Source organism: Acomys minous (assembly GCF_964271855.1).
Source record: "Acomys minous genome assembly, chromosome: 9".
NCBI classification, from domain to species: domain Eukaryota; kingdom Metazoa; phylum Chordata; class Mammalia; order Rodentia; family Muridae; genus Acomys; species Acomys minous.
The window spans coordinates 35,712,850-35,730,506 of record NC_140490.1 but is presented as its reverse complement, the minus strand read 5'-3'; the positions used below and the strand labels follow the sequence as shown (position 1 = coordinate 35,730,506).

Below are 17,657 nucleotides of genomic sequence, written 5' to 3'. Positions count from 1 at the left end.
TTTTATTTTATTTTATGTGCATTGCTTTGTTTGCAATGTGTCCATATGAGGGTGTCAGTTGGAGTTACAGACAGTTGTGAGCTGCCATGTGGGTGCTGGGAATTGAACCCAGGTCCTCAGGAAAAACAGTAAATGCTCTTAACCACTGAACCATCCCTCCAGCCTCAGGTGTGCTCTTGTTCACCATGAGACTAATTATTTGAGGGCCACTAGCAGAGTTACTGTAGCCACACAGGAAGTACTATCTATTCCTGAGGAGACATCAGGAGGGCCTACCCCTGGCAATACATTAGAATTGCCTTGGTGCTGACTCCAACTGTGTGCGTCTGTCCGTGCGTGTGTGAGTGCATATACGTGTGTGAATGTACTTGGCTCATGAACTATTTCAAAGCTGTGCTAACAAGCTTTCTGTACCCTTTGTCAGAGTCACATTTTTCTAAAAGCAAAAACCTCAAACATGATGCATGATTACATTTTAACCAAGCACAGGAAGCAGGTTCTGAAATTAATCTTGACAGCTTCCCAAACACGTGAGAAATTACCTTCTCAATTCCGAGAGTCATGGGCACCAGCTGGTCATTTCTCTGAACTACCTACCATGAGCTGGGCCATGGATGAGGTCACGACAGTTTCTAAGTGTACCCACTCATAACTTTGCTCAGTTGGCAGAACCTGTGAAACTGCCACATCCGTGGTGGTTGGAATGAGAGTGGCCCCCATGGGCTCACAGGTTTGGATGCTTGGTCCCAGCTCAGCTGAGGAACTGTCAGGGGAAGAGGAGGAGCTGTGGCCTTCGTAGAGGAGGTGTGTCACTTTCAGGCTCTTTTCTTGCTCTCTGCCTAAGGATCAGGATGTAGCTCTCAGCCACTTCTCCAGCAGCTTGGCTGCCAGCTGCCATGGCGACAGAAACAGTACATGGGTCATGACATCATCATCAGATTAGCACCATCCTATTTCTTACCAATGTTAAAAAAAAAAAAAGGGTCCAAAACTGGACAATTCTGGACCTATAGAATACTCACCTGTATTTTTTCTTGGAGCAGTAAGGCGTCCAGTAAGTGCATTTGGCTTGCTCTCTCTCCCACTGCTGCTCTCAAAAGCAACTGTTTCTGTGGAAATCCCAAGACACTGTTCTACTTTTGGCACCCAGCACCACTAGGTGAGATGCAGGGGTGGGGCTGTGGGGGAGGGCAGCAGCTACTTCTTCTCTGTGCATAATTCAGTGTGTCTTTCAGTACTGTGGGGCTATGTATCTATGTAGGGAAGTAGAGAGTAAGCCTCAAAAAGTCATAGGCACAGGCTTTAGGAGGCACATGCTTAATTGTGCTGAGACAGCCCAAGACGAAGCTCCTGAGATTCTGATACTTGGCAGACAGTGTGTACTACACTGCTCTCAGAAACCTCCCAAGCCAGGGGCATAAGGCAATAGAAATCTAGTCTGCATGTGTCTCGAAAGTAGACATCCAAGCTGAAGGTGTCCTAAACCCATGTTCCCCCAAAGGCTGCTGGGAAGGACCTTTTGTATGCTTGCCTTGTAGTTTCTGGCAGCAAACCCTGGCATTCTGGGCTATTGGCTGATTCCAACGTTGTCTATGTAGTCACAAGGCTGTGGCCCTGTTCCCCGTGTGTCTTTCTCTTCTGAGAACACCAGTTGAGGTCAAGGGTAGATGGATCCACGTCAGCTTTCATCCCCAGACCGCTGTGCGTAAGGCTGAGTTTGTGCTGAGTCTTGGCTGAGCTTGCCTCTGGCCCAGGTCACTGCTGCCTTGAGGTCTAAGTGAGTGCTCACAGCTCAGTAAGCTTCACAGACTTGTGTTTCCTGATTGCCCGTACATCAAAACATGGCAAGAAAGGCTATTTTTGAAGTATTTCCTGCTAAATCAATCCTAGGAAGTCCTGGGTATCTTAGGGACCCTCCCCAATCTTGTGGGTTTTTCCCAATCTCCGACTCCCCTTTCCTGTTTGAGGAAAAAAAGCCATTCTTGTTGGTGCAGGGCGGAGGGCTAGGAGACTTCCAGAACAATGAAGCACAGCAGGCTGGCCTTCTGAAAGGCTCTGAGTATTTTTAACCACAGTGGCCTGGCTGGTTGGTTCAGAGCTTCCTGATTGGGACACTGAGTTTTTAACTGAGGTCTCATGAAGCAAGAGATCTGCTAACTTGTGAGGCTCCTGGCACAACATTTGGTAGCCTAATCCAAGTGTCACTTAGGGGTGCCACCAAGGACACCAGGGTTTGTGTGGATATGAGGACTTTCCTGGCTAGGGCTAAGGCTCCGATGATTGGACTGTTAGGAATGCAGGCTGAGCCCTTCTGCTTGGAAGAACGATGCGCCTGTGGAGCAAGAAGGCTGAAGCAGTTGCTGAGTTCCTATCTTCAACATTTTAATATCGGGTAAGAGGAAGAACCGCAAGCTCAAACTGTGGTCCAAATACATCAAAAAGTGACGCTGGTCCCTGCCTGCCCTCCTCAGAGTTTTACAATAGCTCTTTTCTGCTTTCTTCCAGACTGCCTTACTGTGCAAGTGCAGGTTGCTGTTTTCAGTCTTCCATTTTTTCTTTAAGACAAGGTCTTGACACGCACCCATGCACGCACAGGTCTGGTCTTGACTGTTCAGTCTCCCTGCCTCCGCTTCCCCATGCTATGCGTGTAGTCGTGCACCTTGTGTGCTGGAATTCAGTTGTGTTCTGAGGACGCCTTTGCAGAGCCCACAGCCTTGTCCTCCCTGTGCCTCAGTCTTTACATTTTTTCTTTTCCTTTTTTTTGTTTTTTGTTTTTTGAGACAGGGTTTCTCTCTGTAGCCCTGGGCTGTCCTGGACTCACTCTGTAGACCAGCCTCATCTAGAACTCGGAGTGCTGGGATTACAGGTACGTGCCACCACTGCCCAGCCATTTTTTCAAACCAATTAGTTTTGCTCATTCTCCTCTTTTCCGTCACATTTCTTGTCTTTGAAAACTGAGCTCAGAGGATATAACCTTGCGCCCACCTTCCACCTCTGCCACCCGTCTCTAGAGTCATCAAAACATGCAGTATACTGCTCAGGGCACAGGGCCTGCAGCCTGATGTTATGCTTTATTCTCATGTATGAAAAGGATGCTGTCAGACCTATTTATTGCTTGTAACACTTGTGGCATGTATCCACACATAATGGACACATATAGCACCAGTGCCTTTCAATGTGGCCCGGCTCATTGTCAGCTCTAGTTGTGAGGTCAGGGAAGTCTCACAGAATCCGAACTGCTAAGACATTTCTAGAAGGAAGAGTAGCTGAAGCTTGGACAACAAAAGAAAAGGCATCCAGAATGGGGATCATGTTTTCTCCTGAGGTTGTCTACAAGCATGTGTCAGCTGGATGGACGGTGTGTGTGTGTGTGTGTGTGTGTGTGTGATGGTGTGGTGGTTACCACAGTGTCAGCTAGAGGGATGGTGCGGTGGTGGTGGTGGTGGTGGTGGTGGTGGTGGTGGTGGTGGTGACTGGAAGGAATGCAAGTGTAGCTGTGTGTGTTAGTTACCATAACAGGCAGCAAAGCAAGACAGTAGTGTCTCCAATACGCTCTCAGGCTTCTGGAGACAGCAGCATAAAATGGCAGTTACCCATGGCTTTAGCAGCTAACTACCCAAGCCCTCTCCCCCAGCAAGAAAATTCAGTGTTAGGATGACAAAGATGTGTATTTTTAATTGATAACTCAATCTCTACATACAATATTGCACAGATTAAGGATGTATCAATAATTCAATTTACAATACAAATGCATCAACATTCATATGAAACTACGAGTTGGCGCATTTTGGTGGCAGACAGTCTAGTGAGCATTAAACTTGGCTCCAGGAGAGAACTTGGCCTTCCACAAAAGAACTCACAGTTACCTAAGAGGTCCAACGCAAGCCATTCAGGTGCGGCAGCACACACCCCAGGAAGCTGAAGCAGGAGGCTTGTGGGTTCAAGGCTGGCCTTCACTATGCAGCAAAACCATGGCGCAAGAAACTGGTGATAAAAACATTAAAAAACCTAGCAGTTTCATTAGGAACCAGAAAGCATATGCACACTGGGAACTGTCTGAACCTCCATGCTCTGCTCCACAGTCCTGTGCTTGACAGTGATCCCACTGTGGCAGGGTCCGCTGTAAGAACAAACTATTGTTTCCAAGTTCTAAACAAACAAGATGGCAATTCATACAAAAGGGTTTAAATAAGACTTTTCTGCTCAAAAAACTAATGCAATCTCCATAAATTAAGAAGAAATTATCAAAATGCTGACCAGGTGAGGAGGCCAGGCCACCACCCATCGCCACTGTGCGCATCATAGACCCTGGTGTAAGCTGCGGGGGAGGGACAGCTGGGAACTGTCCTAGCTCTTCTAAGTTGCACACAGAGGTGGACACAAAAGCTCTGACACATAGTCTCCGTACATTAGGGCTAAGTGAGCTAGCTGGCTCCTGACCATGAGAGCTTCCAACTGAGCGGTCTAACTAAGCAAACCATCAGGAAGGACGTCCTGGGAGACCCAGGCCTGCGGTTCCCACTCCTGATCATAACCTAGAACTCAAACTTGGAAGGGTCAGCAAATGAGGCCTCTGATTACCACATTTTTGGGATAAAAGGGTAAAAGGCCAGGGCAGAGGTGAGGGCCATTACATTGTTACCCACAGTTGTCCTGCCTGAGGCTGGGAGCTGGCAAAAGGCTGAGAAAGCCCAGGAGACAACTCTCAAGCCATTTACTATGATCTTTGGGTGCACACCTGTTACCCCAGCAAAGCAATGACCACGAAGCTGGTTCTAGCTCAAGCAATTACAGCGTTAAAAGCAGGGTAGGAGTTTCCATACAGAGTGACTTAAGGAAACCAATGGCTTTTCAGGTTCTGTGCCTACAGAGAGTACAGGTACCGTGCTTCTGGGACTCTTCACACGCTGGCTTGATTTCCAAATGCATCACTTTATTTTTCCCACGAGGCAGCCACACATTATAAATTCTGAGCATGTGACAGTCACATGATTTCTTCAGTAAGCTCCAAGGCAGATCCCGGCTCTCCTGGAGCTTGGAGTCCTGAGGTTTCAAATGTTAAAGCTCTCACCACAGCCGCACGTTCCTTTGATGTTGGGGTTATTGAAAACAAACTCACTGGATAGTTTGTCCTCCACATAGTCCATTTCTGTTCCTAAAAGTGTTAGCTGTGCTTTCTTTTCAATGAACACTCTGACTCCTTGGGGAAAAGAAAACACATGTCACAAAGCCTGCAGTGTGCAGAACCTGCAGCTCAAAGCCCAGTGAGTTTCCAGTGAGCACCATCAGCAACCCTACAGCCTCTGGGAGACCCCAGGGTTTCCATACAGGGAGGAGGCACACAGCTTCCTGCTAGTGAATCTATATCCAACCAAATATAATGTGGAAATACCATAGCATTTCTTTGAAACTACAGTTTGCCTTTCACTGTATTTTACCCATTTTTATTTCAATTTGCTATAGGGGAATGTGTAATTTTATGAAATATCTGTACCTGACACTGTCAGGTAAAAGAGCCACTGAACTGTTGTTCCATGGGCCATTTCTAACTAGACCTAAACTAAGACCACACAATGACACGCAGACTTCAGAGAATGCCCATGGGACCAAGAGCTCTAATCTGCTAACCGCTTTATTTTTGTTTGTTGTTGTTTTGAGACAGGATTTCTCTGTGTAGCCTTGGCTATTCTGGACTCGCTTTGTAGACCAGGCTGGGCTCGAACTCACAGAGATCCACCTGCCTCTGCCTCCTGAGTGCTGGGATTACAGAGGTATACTACCACATCTGGCTCTGATGTTTTTTTAAATAATTAAGAACATTTTTAGAGTTTCATGTATATGGGCTGTAGGTATGTGTGCAACGCCTGTCTGTGGAAGAGGACACTGGGAAATAAATCTAGGTCCTCTGGAAGATCCAGAAGCGTTAACCTCTAAGCATCTCTCCAGCTCCAATTTTTTATAATTAAAAAAAGGCTATTATTGCTTAATTTCAGTGAAACATGAGGAAATACTGTTGGGAATATAATTCCTGCTTGTCTCACACCAAAAGGGCTGCAAGTTACTAACAACATGCCTCACATGCACAAACCTGCCCACAGAGCCTGTGTTCTCCCCTTGTCCAAGGCTGCAGTGTTTAAGGTGTCTTACACAGGATCTTACTAGCTCAGGCTGGCCTGACTTTATCCTGAACCCCAAACTTAAGATCCCCATCACCAATGGTAGTAGCATTAAGCCCGAGACACCATACCTCACTCTTGAGTAGGTTTTACAAGATCTGTGTGTGAGTGGTGAAAGGTTCGGGGAGTAAAAGCAGCTTACTGTACAGGGCTGGCTGCGTTCTGAGACCCAGAACCATGGTCAAGTGAGAGAACCAACACCCAAAAGTTGTCTTCTGACTTTCACACATTAACACAACTTGTGAGAATGTGCTTGATGGTAATTATAATTGCAGCCCTCAGGAGGTGCTGGAGGGAGAATCAAGAGTTCCAGGCCGAGCTACACAGGGAAGACCCTGTCTCAAAAACAAACCAACCTCCCCTCAACCTTTCACAATATTTAGAGCTATAACAAAACACAACTGTCTAATTCATTAGAGAGAGAATGGACTGGGTTCAAAGCTTCTCTTGGTCCTTTTCTGGACCTAGAGCTCTCCAGCTATTGAGCCTCTCCTTGCACCGGGTTCAACAGAACCCAGGGAAACCATCGCCTCTCTCATTCCCACGGCGCGTGTAAGTTACATAACAGGTCCTAGAAAGCCTGTCTACCAAGACCAGGTGGCAGCCAGCAGCACTCCACGATTCTGAACACGCCCAGCAGTGCTTACATGGGTTTTGCACAAGGACACAAACCTTCATCAGGACAACGTGCCCAAGGGTAAAGGAACAAAACCCCCACTATCTACCAGAGCCAAGCATGGGAGTATATGCCTATATCCCATCACTGGAGTTAGAGCAGGAATTAAGGTCACTCTTATATCTGGCTACACAGAAGCTCAAGGCTAGCCTGGGCTATAAAAGGACCTGTAGCAAGAAAATAAGAGAGCTCACCATCTTGAATAACTTCTTCATCAGAATCTCCTTTTGTCTTTGTATACTCCAGACTATAAGATAGGCCGTTACAGCCCCTGGTTCGCACGCCAACTTTCAGACCCACCTGAAGAGAATTGAGAATAAATATAAACTTAGTGTTAACAGTACAGCCAAGTGTGGTGACTCACACTTAAATGCTAGTGCCCACTCAGGGGGGTGAGGCATGAGGACTGTGGCAAGCCAGAGGCTAGGCCAGGCCAAAGAGCAAGGTGCAGTCTCAAGAAGGGCTGCATTAGCTCTGAAAAAGGCTACTGGGCCAGCACAAGAACCTAAGGCAGATCTCCAGAATCCAGATAAGAAGCCAGGCCAGGCGACCCAGGCCTGGACTCCGTGCTGGAGAGGGAGGAACAGACAGGCCATTTCTGGGGCTTGCTGACCAGCTCATATTGGTTTACACCTTGAGATCTAGACCAACAATAAACTCTGTTTCTGTGACCTCTGGCCTCAGACACATACATGAACACACATATCTAAATATACACACAAAAATACTAATACAAAATATAAAGCCTAATATACTTACCTGCATACACAGAATAAAAGCAAAAAATAAAGAAAAAAAAAGCAACCTTTGATATTTATTACACTATTTACTTTCTCCTACACTTGGTGCTAAGTAGCAACTTTCTGGTTTACAATGAATGCCCCTGTAGGAAGGACAAACATATCCACAGGAGAGGCACACTGGAGAGCCGCACAAGCCCTGCTGTCCAGGAAAGCACTTTTCCTGTTTTCCAGTTCTGGTCGCAATTGCACCTGGATAGCCTATTACAGCATTCACAAGTTTCATTCCATTTTACTCTGTGGATATAAGACCTCAGATTTACAAGTGTTTGTGTTCTTAACTATAGTTTGGAAGTAACGTGAACATCATGAACATTAGTTGCTTTTCTGCAGTCAGGCTGGCCTCACACTCATAATCCACCTGTTTTATCCTTCAAAGTGCTGGGAGATCATGGGTGTGCATCACCACGCCTGGCTTTTCTTTACCTTTCTTTTTTTTCTCTTTTAGCACAGGGTCTCAAATTAATGGCATCAACTTGCTACATAGCCAAGCCTGGTCTTGACTCATAACCTGCCTGCTGCTACCTCTCAAAGGCTGGGACAGAGAGCATGTGTGCTACCACATCTGGCTTTTTTTTCTTCTTTCCTTTTTTTCAATTTTGAGACAGAGTTTCTCCATGTAGCCCTGGCTGTCCTTGAACTCAGAGACCCACCCGCCTCCACATCTATCTTCTGCTCTTCTTTTGATGGCAGAGATTTTTATTTTGCCTTTAAAACCTGGGCTTCCTTTCAGAGGTTTTGTTCCACTTTTTACTGTGCGATGTTCTCTGGTGGCTTCTGTGACTAGTGAACACAGAGCATGGAGGCTCATACTGTCACCTGGCAACCATCCTGTCTTTTTGCTAGAAGCCTCCTTTCTAGGGCAGTCAGGTAAAATATTCCAAAATACCAGCAAACCAAAGATCTCAGTAGTTTAAAGAAAGGGGGAAGACAGGATCTGAAGCAGAGGCCATGGAAGATGCGGCTTATTGGCTGGCATGGTCCTCATGGCTTGCTCACCTGCTTTCTTACAGCACCTAGGACTGCCCCGCCCCCAATCAATCATAAATTAAGAAAATGTCCTTCAGGCTCCCCTGCAGCCCAACCTTATGCAGGCCTTTTCTCAATTGAGGTTCCTTCCTCTCAGATGGCCCCAGCTGTCTCAAGCTGACATGAACTAGCGAGAACACGCATTCTCTACCTATGCTCTCAGTACTGGTGCCTGCCTTTTCTTTTAAGTAACAGTCAAGCACTAATATTCTGACTCTACCCTACCAGGGTACTCCTCTCCTGTGAGAGAGACACTGTTAGGTGCTTGTTTCATGAGCTCCATCACAAAGGAGTTGTGCTTTTGCAAAGCTTAGAAGAAATTTCTTACTCTGGATGTGATGTGCTGCCTGGATGAATTTCTGGAGTTTTAGTTTCTATCTCTATAAGCAGGAAGCCCTTAAGAAAACCGGAGTCCAAACATCAGGCCGTAGACATTAGAGTGTGCAAGACAGGGTTAGGAGCGCACAGCAGCAGACTGTCTAGAATGTCTCAAGTCCTGTGTTCACTCCCAGAGACAAAAAAAGCAAAAGCAAACAGAAATCCTCTTCAGTATTTGAAAACAGTTTTAAGCCAGGCTTGGCAGCTCACACCTGCAGCCCTAGAACTCGGAAGGTGGATCTCCAGTGAGTTCAAAGGCACCCTTGTCTATGTAGAATTCTAATCCAGGAGGTTTAGGTGACGGGAGTTTTGGGAAAGAAGTTGTTAATGTTATAAAACACACATTTTCACACATGAACAAATACCTTACAAACCTACAAGGCTAATTTCATGGAGTTGTGTGTGTGTGTGTGTGTGTGTGTGTGTGTGTGTGTGTGTGTGTGTTCTTGGTCAATTTATGCACTAGAAAGTCCTGGAGGTGTGAGAAGTCCTGTCAAGCCCAGAGCCTAACAGTGACTACCCACAGACTGTGGCTTGAAGTGATTCAGTGACCCAACTGAAGTGCCCCACATGAAGGGACAGCTCCTCTGTGGGCACAGTAAGCCAGGCTCCCAGGTCTACAACACAGGGCCTGGCTCACTTCACCAACAGCTGGTAAATGATGTCTGTGACAGGCACGAAGACCCAGATACCTTTCATACAGAAGGTTAGTCGAACAAGCCAAACCTTGTCAGGAATATGTGAGGCCATGAAGGGGGGAGGTCTTTAGATGACGAGCTGGAAGGTCTTCAGGCTGGATCGCTAGGGTGAAAACAAGTGTAACCACTGCGTGTACTGCACGCTGTTGTCTACGGAAGAAGACATGCACGCACGCACAAGTACCATGCAAGACAGTGGTTCCAAAGGGAGAAGCTTTGGTTGTTACAACCTAGCGAGAGAGAGGATGCTACTGACATGCGGCAGGCAGAGGCCTGGGATGCTCCAGGACACTGCCAGCCACCCTAAGACATACAGTGGAGGCAGGGGAGTACCAGCCACAGTACACACACAGACAAGCTCAGGCTGCTTCTGGCCTAAGAGTGACAATGTGGAGTCTGGCCGTCTAGGGTCATTGGCAGCTGCTCTGTGGTAATGCTCCCCAGGCAGGATTCAAGAGTTTGGGTGTTGTTCCCCGTAGAGCACTTGCCTGAGGGAGGCCAGGAGTTGAATCTTTAGCAATGTAAAAACTAACAAAAACCAAACACCTTAGGTAATGAAAACATACTTATTTGCAACAAAATGCATTTGTCCTGAGAACAGAACTTTAGCCCTGCTAACGTTTTAGTGGGCATTACTTACATGCTCTGGCTTGTCTTTAAGAAGCTGCTTTATCTTGTTCACAGCTGAGGGGGTCTGGAAAAAAAAAAAAAGAAGAAGAAAGAAACAGTTATTCAGCTCATCTTCTGAATCCCAACTGGCTGAGCCCCCCCACTACAGCAGCCTGCTGTAAGTGCATGTGTGCAGTTTTGCCAGAGGACCGGTGGATTTCATCCAGCAAAGGGAGCCACAGTGAAAGCACGGTGCTATCTACCTGGCAGAAACACACCTTTCCTGGGAAGATGGTATTTTGCGGACACACTGCACGCCCTGCAACAAGCACAGTCCCAGACTGAGATGCCAGTCAGTAGAAAAGCTAACCTCCAGCTGTTTCCCCACTGGGTCAGTCCCCTTCAGCTCCATCTGAATGCAAGGCCAGAAGGCTTCTGGGCCAACAACATGCTTGGATACCGGTGGCAGCCACTTTACTCAGTGACAGAACTAAGTTTGAGGCTGTGTTTTTAAGAAGCAGTTCAGCCTAGTCCAGTGGTCTTCAACATAAGAAAAAAGTCCTGGGCTGGAGAGATGGCTCAATGGTTAAGAGCGCCGCCTGCTCTTCCAAAGGTCCTGAGTTCAATCCCCAGCAACCACATGGTGGTTCACAATGACCTTTAATATGATCTGATGCCCCGCTTCTGGCCTACAGGTGTATAGGCAGGCACAACACTGGATACATAATAATAAATAAATCTTAAAAAAAAAAAAAGTCCTGATGTACTGTCTCAGATCAGTGTCACCAGTCTCATAGAGGATGCTGGGAACCTGGTCTGATCTGTAACATTCCTGGACTGCTTCCTGGGTGTGTCCAAGGGTAGACATCTTGAATACTTTCTTCTAATGTCCAGCTTCCTACTGGGTTAATGGGACAATCCTCTCCCTAGGATTCCTGTGAAGACTGAATACTGAAAGGCAGGGCAGGGAAGGCAGCCCAGACAGAACTACATTCTGAAACTCACGAGGGAAGGGCACAGTGTAATGAAGGTGAGAGTACCACAATAAGGAATGATGTCCTTGCTATGTTGTATTCATCAGCTATTCCAGCTGGCAGGATCCTTTATGGTCAAGCTTAAGGACCATCAGGCAGTGCTGGATGGCTGGGGTGGGGGACCAGGGGTGGGGGACCCGGACAGGACTACAGATCACAGGCTGGCCCTAGACCAAGTTCTCATTTGTAGAAGCGTAGACAGATGATGATGTACAAGTACAATGTGGAACCAAATCAAGAGGGTCATTTGCAACCAACTTACGAAGTACAAAATCCACATGAAAGTGACATGAACCAGGAAGCCGGGTGGGCATTGCAGGCTGGGAAGGCGCTCAGTTGGAAAAGTGCCTGCTTTGCAGTAATGAGGACCTGAGTTCAATCTTCATAAAACTCAACAAACAATAAGCTGGCCAGGTGGGGTGGGGAGGCAGGTAGCCTAGCCTAGTTGGAGAGCTCCAGGCCAGTGAGAGACCTTGTCTCAAATAAGAAGGTGGAGAGCCCTTGAGGAGTAGATGAGACTGGACATGTCCTTCAGCCTCCACACATACGCATGCATGTGCCAGCAACTGCGTCACATGCATACTCCCACACGAAGAGAAAGCCATATAGTATGTATAAAGCAGGTGGCTGATGTTGAGTGCACTATTTAAATTACTGGTGTATAATTTATGTGGATTTTTCTTATTGTGTAGCACTGCAAACAAACAAACAAACAAAGCTAGGGTGATCAGGAAAGGCCTGACCCTCAGTTAAGGTGTTTCAGGCCAAATGAAGCGGCATGAAGGGCTAAAGAAAGGAATGCTGACCTCAAGGAGTTAACAAAAACATTCCTCAAAACGCTTAGCAAGCCAGGCATGGTGGTGGCATGTGCCTTTAGTCCCAGCACTCAGGAGGTAGAGGCAGGTAGATCCCTGAGTTCCAGGACAGCCAGGACCACACAGAAAAACCCTATTTTACCCTTCCACATCCCCCAAACACCTCTAAGTAGTGGGGGCTTGTTAGGAAGAAGAAAGGCTTCAACAGAGAGGGGGTGTGGGATGACAATGACCTAACTCAGGATACAGGTGCATGTCAAAAATTAAAACAAACTGTGCAAGAACTAACAACTCCTAACTTGTGCTCACAGACTAAGTTATAGCAAGACCGTGAACTTTTCTCTGATTATTTGGCAGTTTTAATTATCACAATTTATAAACACAATTTATAAATGTTGCCATTATTTGTACTTCTCATAAAATAAGGCTATGTTGCTGAGCTTGTTCTCCCAGGATTTGAGCATCTTTTGTGAAACAACGCCCCAGGAACTCCAGTGGAGCACAAGGAAAGAGAGACCTGGCCGTTGCTTACCTACCCACCTTAACTGGCAGGCTGTCTGCTCAGGAAAAGCCACTGCACACGCGGGGTATGGAGTGTCATCATGTGCATTAGCCTAGGATACTGCTATTCAGTGACATCAAATGTTGTCAGAATATACCAGTATTTGCTAGTTCACATGTGAAGTGGTCGTTCTACAATATGGCCTAAGAAAAGAAATAACTTTTAAGACAGGTGTGGTGGCGCATGCCTTTAATCCCAGCACTTGGGAGGCAGAGGCAGGTGGATCGATCTCTGAGTTCGAGGCCAGTATGGTTTACAAAAGGAGTCCAGGACAGCCAGGGCTATTACGCAGAGAAACCCTGTCTCAAAACAAAAAACAAAAAACCAATCCCATCCCCTAAAGAAATAACTTTTAAATGCAAATTTGTCTGGGAAGGGATTAAATAAATAAGCAAAAATTTAATATTCTAATAGATGTTTAAATTATCTAAATTTAATTTCATAAAGAAAACATAATTTTAGTAAAAATGAAAGGCTTATTAAGGAGCTGGATGGTGGTGGTGCACACTTTTAATCTAGCACTTGGAAGGCAGAGGCAGGTAGATCTCTGTGAGTTCGAAACCAGCCTGGTCTACAGAGTGAGTTCCAGGATAGCCAGGGATAAGGCAGAGAAATCCTGTCTTGGAGGGAAAAGTTTATCAAGATAACTGGAACATTTAGAAATGTGTTTATTTATTACCCTTCTGACTGCCAATAAGTGCTTCCTTTCCTGTCTTCAGCTGTACATGTGCACATTTCATATAAAAGCGCCAAGGAAATAAGTCTGTTTTCTGGCAACAGAACACAACGTCTGAAAGGAATCTTGCAAGAGAGGCTGCAGAAGATTCCGCGGCTGTGGTTCCGAGCATCACACAGTGGCCCACCACCATCCATAGCTGTAGTTTCAGGGACTCCAATGTCCTCTCCCTACCCCTGGGAGCACCAGGCACTCAGGGTACATGTTCATCTATGTAGGCAAGACACTCATAGACAGAAACAAAAATAACTGAAAACAAAAAAACTTAGAAGAAAAGGCATAGCTTAGGGAAAAGTTTGTTGGAGCTAGAATCTACAGTGGAGCCTGGGTTTGGAATGCACAGGTCGAAGGTGAAATGAAGCCTACTGCACTGTGTCATGAGAACACAGGGGCTTTTTGGTTAACTGGGCTTGAGTTTTATCCCTATAAAGTTGTCTAACTTGTTTTCTTCTTTTCTCAAGTCTTAGAAAACAGTTAAACAACGATGGCCTGTAATTCTGGCGACGGGGGAGGCTGAGGCAGGAGTACCATGAGTCTGAGGTCAGTCTGGTCTACATAGCTAGGTTTGTCTCAAAACAAAACACGTTCAACACAGCAAGAAAAAGTTTGGTGGTAGAACCGTCCACATGTTGAATACAGGGAAAGGCATGCAAGGGAAAAGTAACATTTAAAGAATCCAACTGTCTGCGAGCTGCTGTCAAATGAGCAGAAATGGATCTTAACTTAGCTGTGCTCCTCTGTTACTAAGGAGCTCTGAACCAAGAGGGTGTGAGCAGCTTAAACTGGCCAAGTGGCTGCTCTGTTTCTGTCTTGCTTTGGAGACAGACTCATGTGTACCAGGCTGGACTTAACACTTGACCCTCACGCCTCTGTGAGCTGCCATTGTTCAGCTGAGGGACTGATTAGTTCTGATTAGTCCAAAGAAATGAATGACAGGTCCAACAGCGCTGCAGATGGGGTTGCCCTTTTGTTCTAGGTGTAGCACTGTACTTGGTATTAGACAGAAGCTAAGTACCCTCTTAGCCCCAGGTGTATGTGCACACCCTGGCAATGAGGAGGTTTTCCCTGAACCCCACTGCAAGTCTAGCCACTCTCTGCTGTGTCTGCACCCCCTAGGCCAGCTCAACCTGAACCTTCCCAAGAAATCCAACAAAATTTAACAATGCCTTTTAGTCAGCTCCTTTGTAAACCATAGGAACATGGCTGCTCAAAGTGAGAACACATTGAAGATGTTTTTAAAAATTATTAAAGGGTTGGTGAAGTGGCTCATCAAGTAAAGGAACGTGCCTAAACACCTGAGGGCCAGAGTTTGATCCCTGGGATCCCCACGATGGAAGGAGACTCCCCTGGGTTGCCCTTTGATCATATAATCACAAAGGCACTCATGCCCACATATATGCACGTGCAATAAATAAGTGTAATTTAAAATATTAAAAAAACACAAGCCAAACAATTCTTCCAAGGCTGTTTTGCTGTGAGGATGCTGGGAAATGCTCTTCAAGTGAATGTTTCAGAACTACTTCCCAGGGCTAGCTGGTGCCTGGACACTGGAGCCCCGCCCTCCCTGCTTCCACCCCAGCACTGGGATTACAAGTATGCACCACCCCATCCCCCAACGTCAGCTTTTTTATCTGGGAACCAGAGAGGAAGCTCAGGCCCTCAGGCCCTCAAGCTTCCCAGAACGTTTTCTGCCAGCTGAGGCTCCTCCCCCCTCTGTGTTTGTTTTACACCATTCTTTCAGTCTTACAATTAAATATCTGCAAGGGCTACTAAATTAGTGACCGAAATGTCAACAACTGTAAATACATTCTTTACAATGAATACACAATACGTCACCAAGAGCCTTTCTCCCTCTCACACTGTACCCTATGCAGCTGCTCTACCATTGGACTGGACCCTGGCTGTGCTCTGCAGGTTTTCCTGGTAACAGCTTCTGAACCACGTGCACGTGCTAGCTGCTGTTCCAAAGGTCTTCGGGTCCTACTCCAGCGAAGTAACAGGTCCTCATACACAGGCCTCAGTCGCTCTCAGTCAGGCTGTGCTGGGAAGCTAAGGCCTCCCGTGGCTCCTGTGCAGGGCACTAGCTTCTCAGCACGCATCAGCATGGGCACTAGCTAGGCCCCACCGTTTACTCACAAGGTGAACTTTGTGCCTCTATTCATGAAGTGCACTAACTGTGCCACGTACAACAATTACAAGGATGGAGATCACGCTGCCTGTCAGCCAGGAGGTGCTTAGTGGTCACACTCTCCAGTCACATCTGTCAACTATGTATTAAGGCCTGCCCTGACGGGGGTGGGAAGGCGCCCACTCTCCTTAGATCTCTCTGCAACTCACACTGATGTGGTGAGCTGGAGCCATTCTTGGTGTGAGGACATTACCAGCCTATCCCACCACCCGGTCTGCCAGCCCATCAGTTCTGTCCAGGACTCACACGGCTCAGGGAGATAACCGGGGCTCGTGTTTTTCTTGCAGAGGCTGACATCTAGTTACTACGCACTACAGTGCTCTTCAGATGTCGCAACATGTCAAATTCCCTGCTGTCAACCCCACAAGGCCAGGCGGCATTTAACCCTTATCAGTTTATCTTATTAGTTTACTTTTGTTCTCTCAACCATCACCTCACGGCTTTGGCTTCTGCTATATGCCAGGCTTCAAAATGTTTAACAAACACCTGAAAAACAAACGCAAACCACAACAGCTGCCAACCAGCTGCAGCGCCGTCTCATGTGCTATTCCTCTCATACCAGCTCCCGCGAAAGTCACAGGAAAAGGAGTCTAGGGGCAGGCATAACAAGAAGAATTCAGATGGCAGACTCCACAGCCAAGCCAGGCAACGCGGAGAGGGTGTTTACTGACATCTGCTACGACAGGACATAAGCAAGCAGATTCTACTGCACGGACAGAGACCAGGCCTGTGCAAATGCGATGATACCCCTTGTAAGCATGGCCTCTGGAGGGCGGGATCCGGGTAACCCACTTATTTCTTGTCACGAAACATAGCAGGTCTTGATGATGTGTGCAGAAAAGGTAGGAAAAGAAAGACAGGGAAGCTCAAATATTCCCAAGTATAAAAGTAATATGCCAAATGGTGCTTTACAACAACAACAACAACAACAACACCCCCTAGCCAATCATACAGCAACAGGAGCAGTAGCAGCAGCAACAACTGGTCCGGTAGGCCGAGTTTTCTGGGACCTACTATTTATTACTTGTATGAGGATTTTGTTATAGTCTGAGTAAAATATAGCCAGAATTGTGTTTGCACAGATTCCATGGCATACGTGCGGAGATGAAAACAAGCCTGCTCTAGAGGAGAAAGAATGCAGCCTGATAATTGGGGACAAACTGAAGGGCCCAAACAATAACCTATCATAAAGACAGATTCTGCCACTTGGTCACGACTCCCTTCTATTTTACTTCAACTAATTATTTGGCAAGAGCCTCCCCGTAGGATACTGGGTGGAGCAGATTCCAGGGCCCCATCTAGACGGAATGATTTTCCCGTCTGCACGGATCCTGAGCTTGCCTCCCGGGTGACGGAGGTAACAGTCCTAAATGCCTCCAGGATGGCTACCCAGAGCCGCGAGGCTCCTCAGCGCGTTCCCTGCGTGACCTTTCTCCCAGAACGCTGTGACCTCGGCCGCAAACGGCCGCCCGGCGGCGGCACCTACAGCCCGTCCGCTCCCCAGAGCTCCGCGCACGGCCCGCCGGGAGCCGTAGTCTGCGGGCCAGGCTTGCCCTGCCCGCGCCCCGGGTGGCCGCCTCCCCGCGGACGAGACTCACCAGCGTGAGCGCCGCCCGCGTGGGCTGCAGCTTCCTTTTGCTCACGGCCCGCACCGTGGCGCGGACCAACGACGCCGACATGTTGACGTCGCGGCGCCCGCAGCCTCGGGCTGGAGCGTGGGACCTTCAGCCTCTCTCCATGGACACGGCGGGCGCTTTGACGCCACAAGCTCCTGCGCAGGCGCCACAGGCTCCGCCCTGTACTGCCCGCCCCGCGCCACCATTGGACAGTCCCGGTGAGTGACGGGCCGGGCCGCGTGGCCGTCACCGCTGACGAAGCACGGGACGTGACCTATGACCTTGCGGGCTTCGCGGTCACGGTGCTACCGGAAGTGCAATGGCTTCTTCTGTACGTACG

General features: G+C 47.5%; 1 protein-coding gene across 1 annotated transcript; it reads right to left on the bottom strand.

The window, feature by feature from the left end:
• Window positions 1-3,649: 3,649 nt before the first annotated feature.
• ISCA1 (iron-sulfur cluster assembly 1) lies at window positions 3,650-17,485 on the bottom strand. The gene is made up of 4 exons (XM_084795890.1): window positions 17,300-17,485; window positions 10,398-10,451; window positions 7,047-7,152; window positions 3,650-5,200 (listed from the first exon to the last, which is right to left on the bottom strand). The coding sequence occupies exons 1-4, from the start codon at window positions 17,378-17,380 to the stop codon at window positions 5,052-5,054; spliced, it is 390 nt and encodes a 129-aa protein (XP_084652016.1). The 5' UTR covers window positions 17,381-17,485; the 3' UTR covers window positions 3,650-5,051.
• Window positions 17,486-17,657: the final 172 nt, after the last annotated feature.

Coding starts and splice junctions, on each gene's coding strand:
- ISCA1 (XM_084795890.1), bottom strand. CDS start 17,380: ATGTCGGCGTCGTTGGTCCGCGCCACGGTGCGGGCCGTGAGCAAAAGG. Junction 10,452..17,299: donor CGCGGGCGGCGCTCACGCTG/GTGAGTCTCGTC, acceptor TTTTTTTTCCAG/ACCCCCTCAGCTGTGAACAA. Junction 5,201..7,046: donor TGAAGAAGTTATTCAAGATG/GTGAGCTCTCTT, acceptor CTTTTCCCCAAG/GAGTCAGAGTGTTCATTGAA.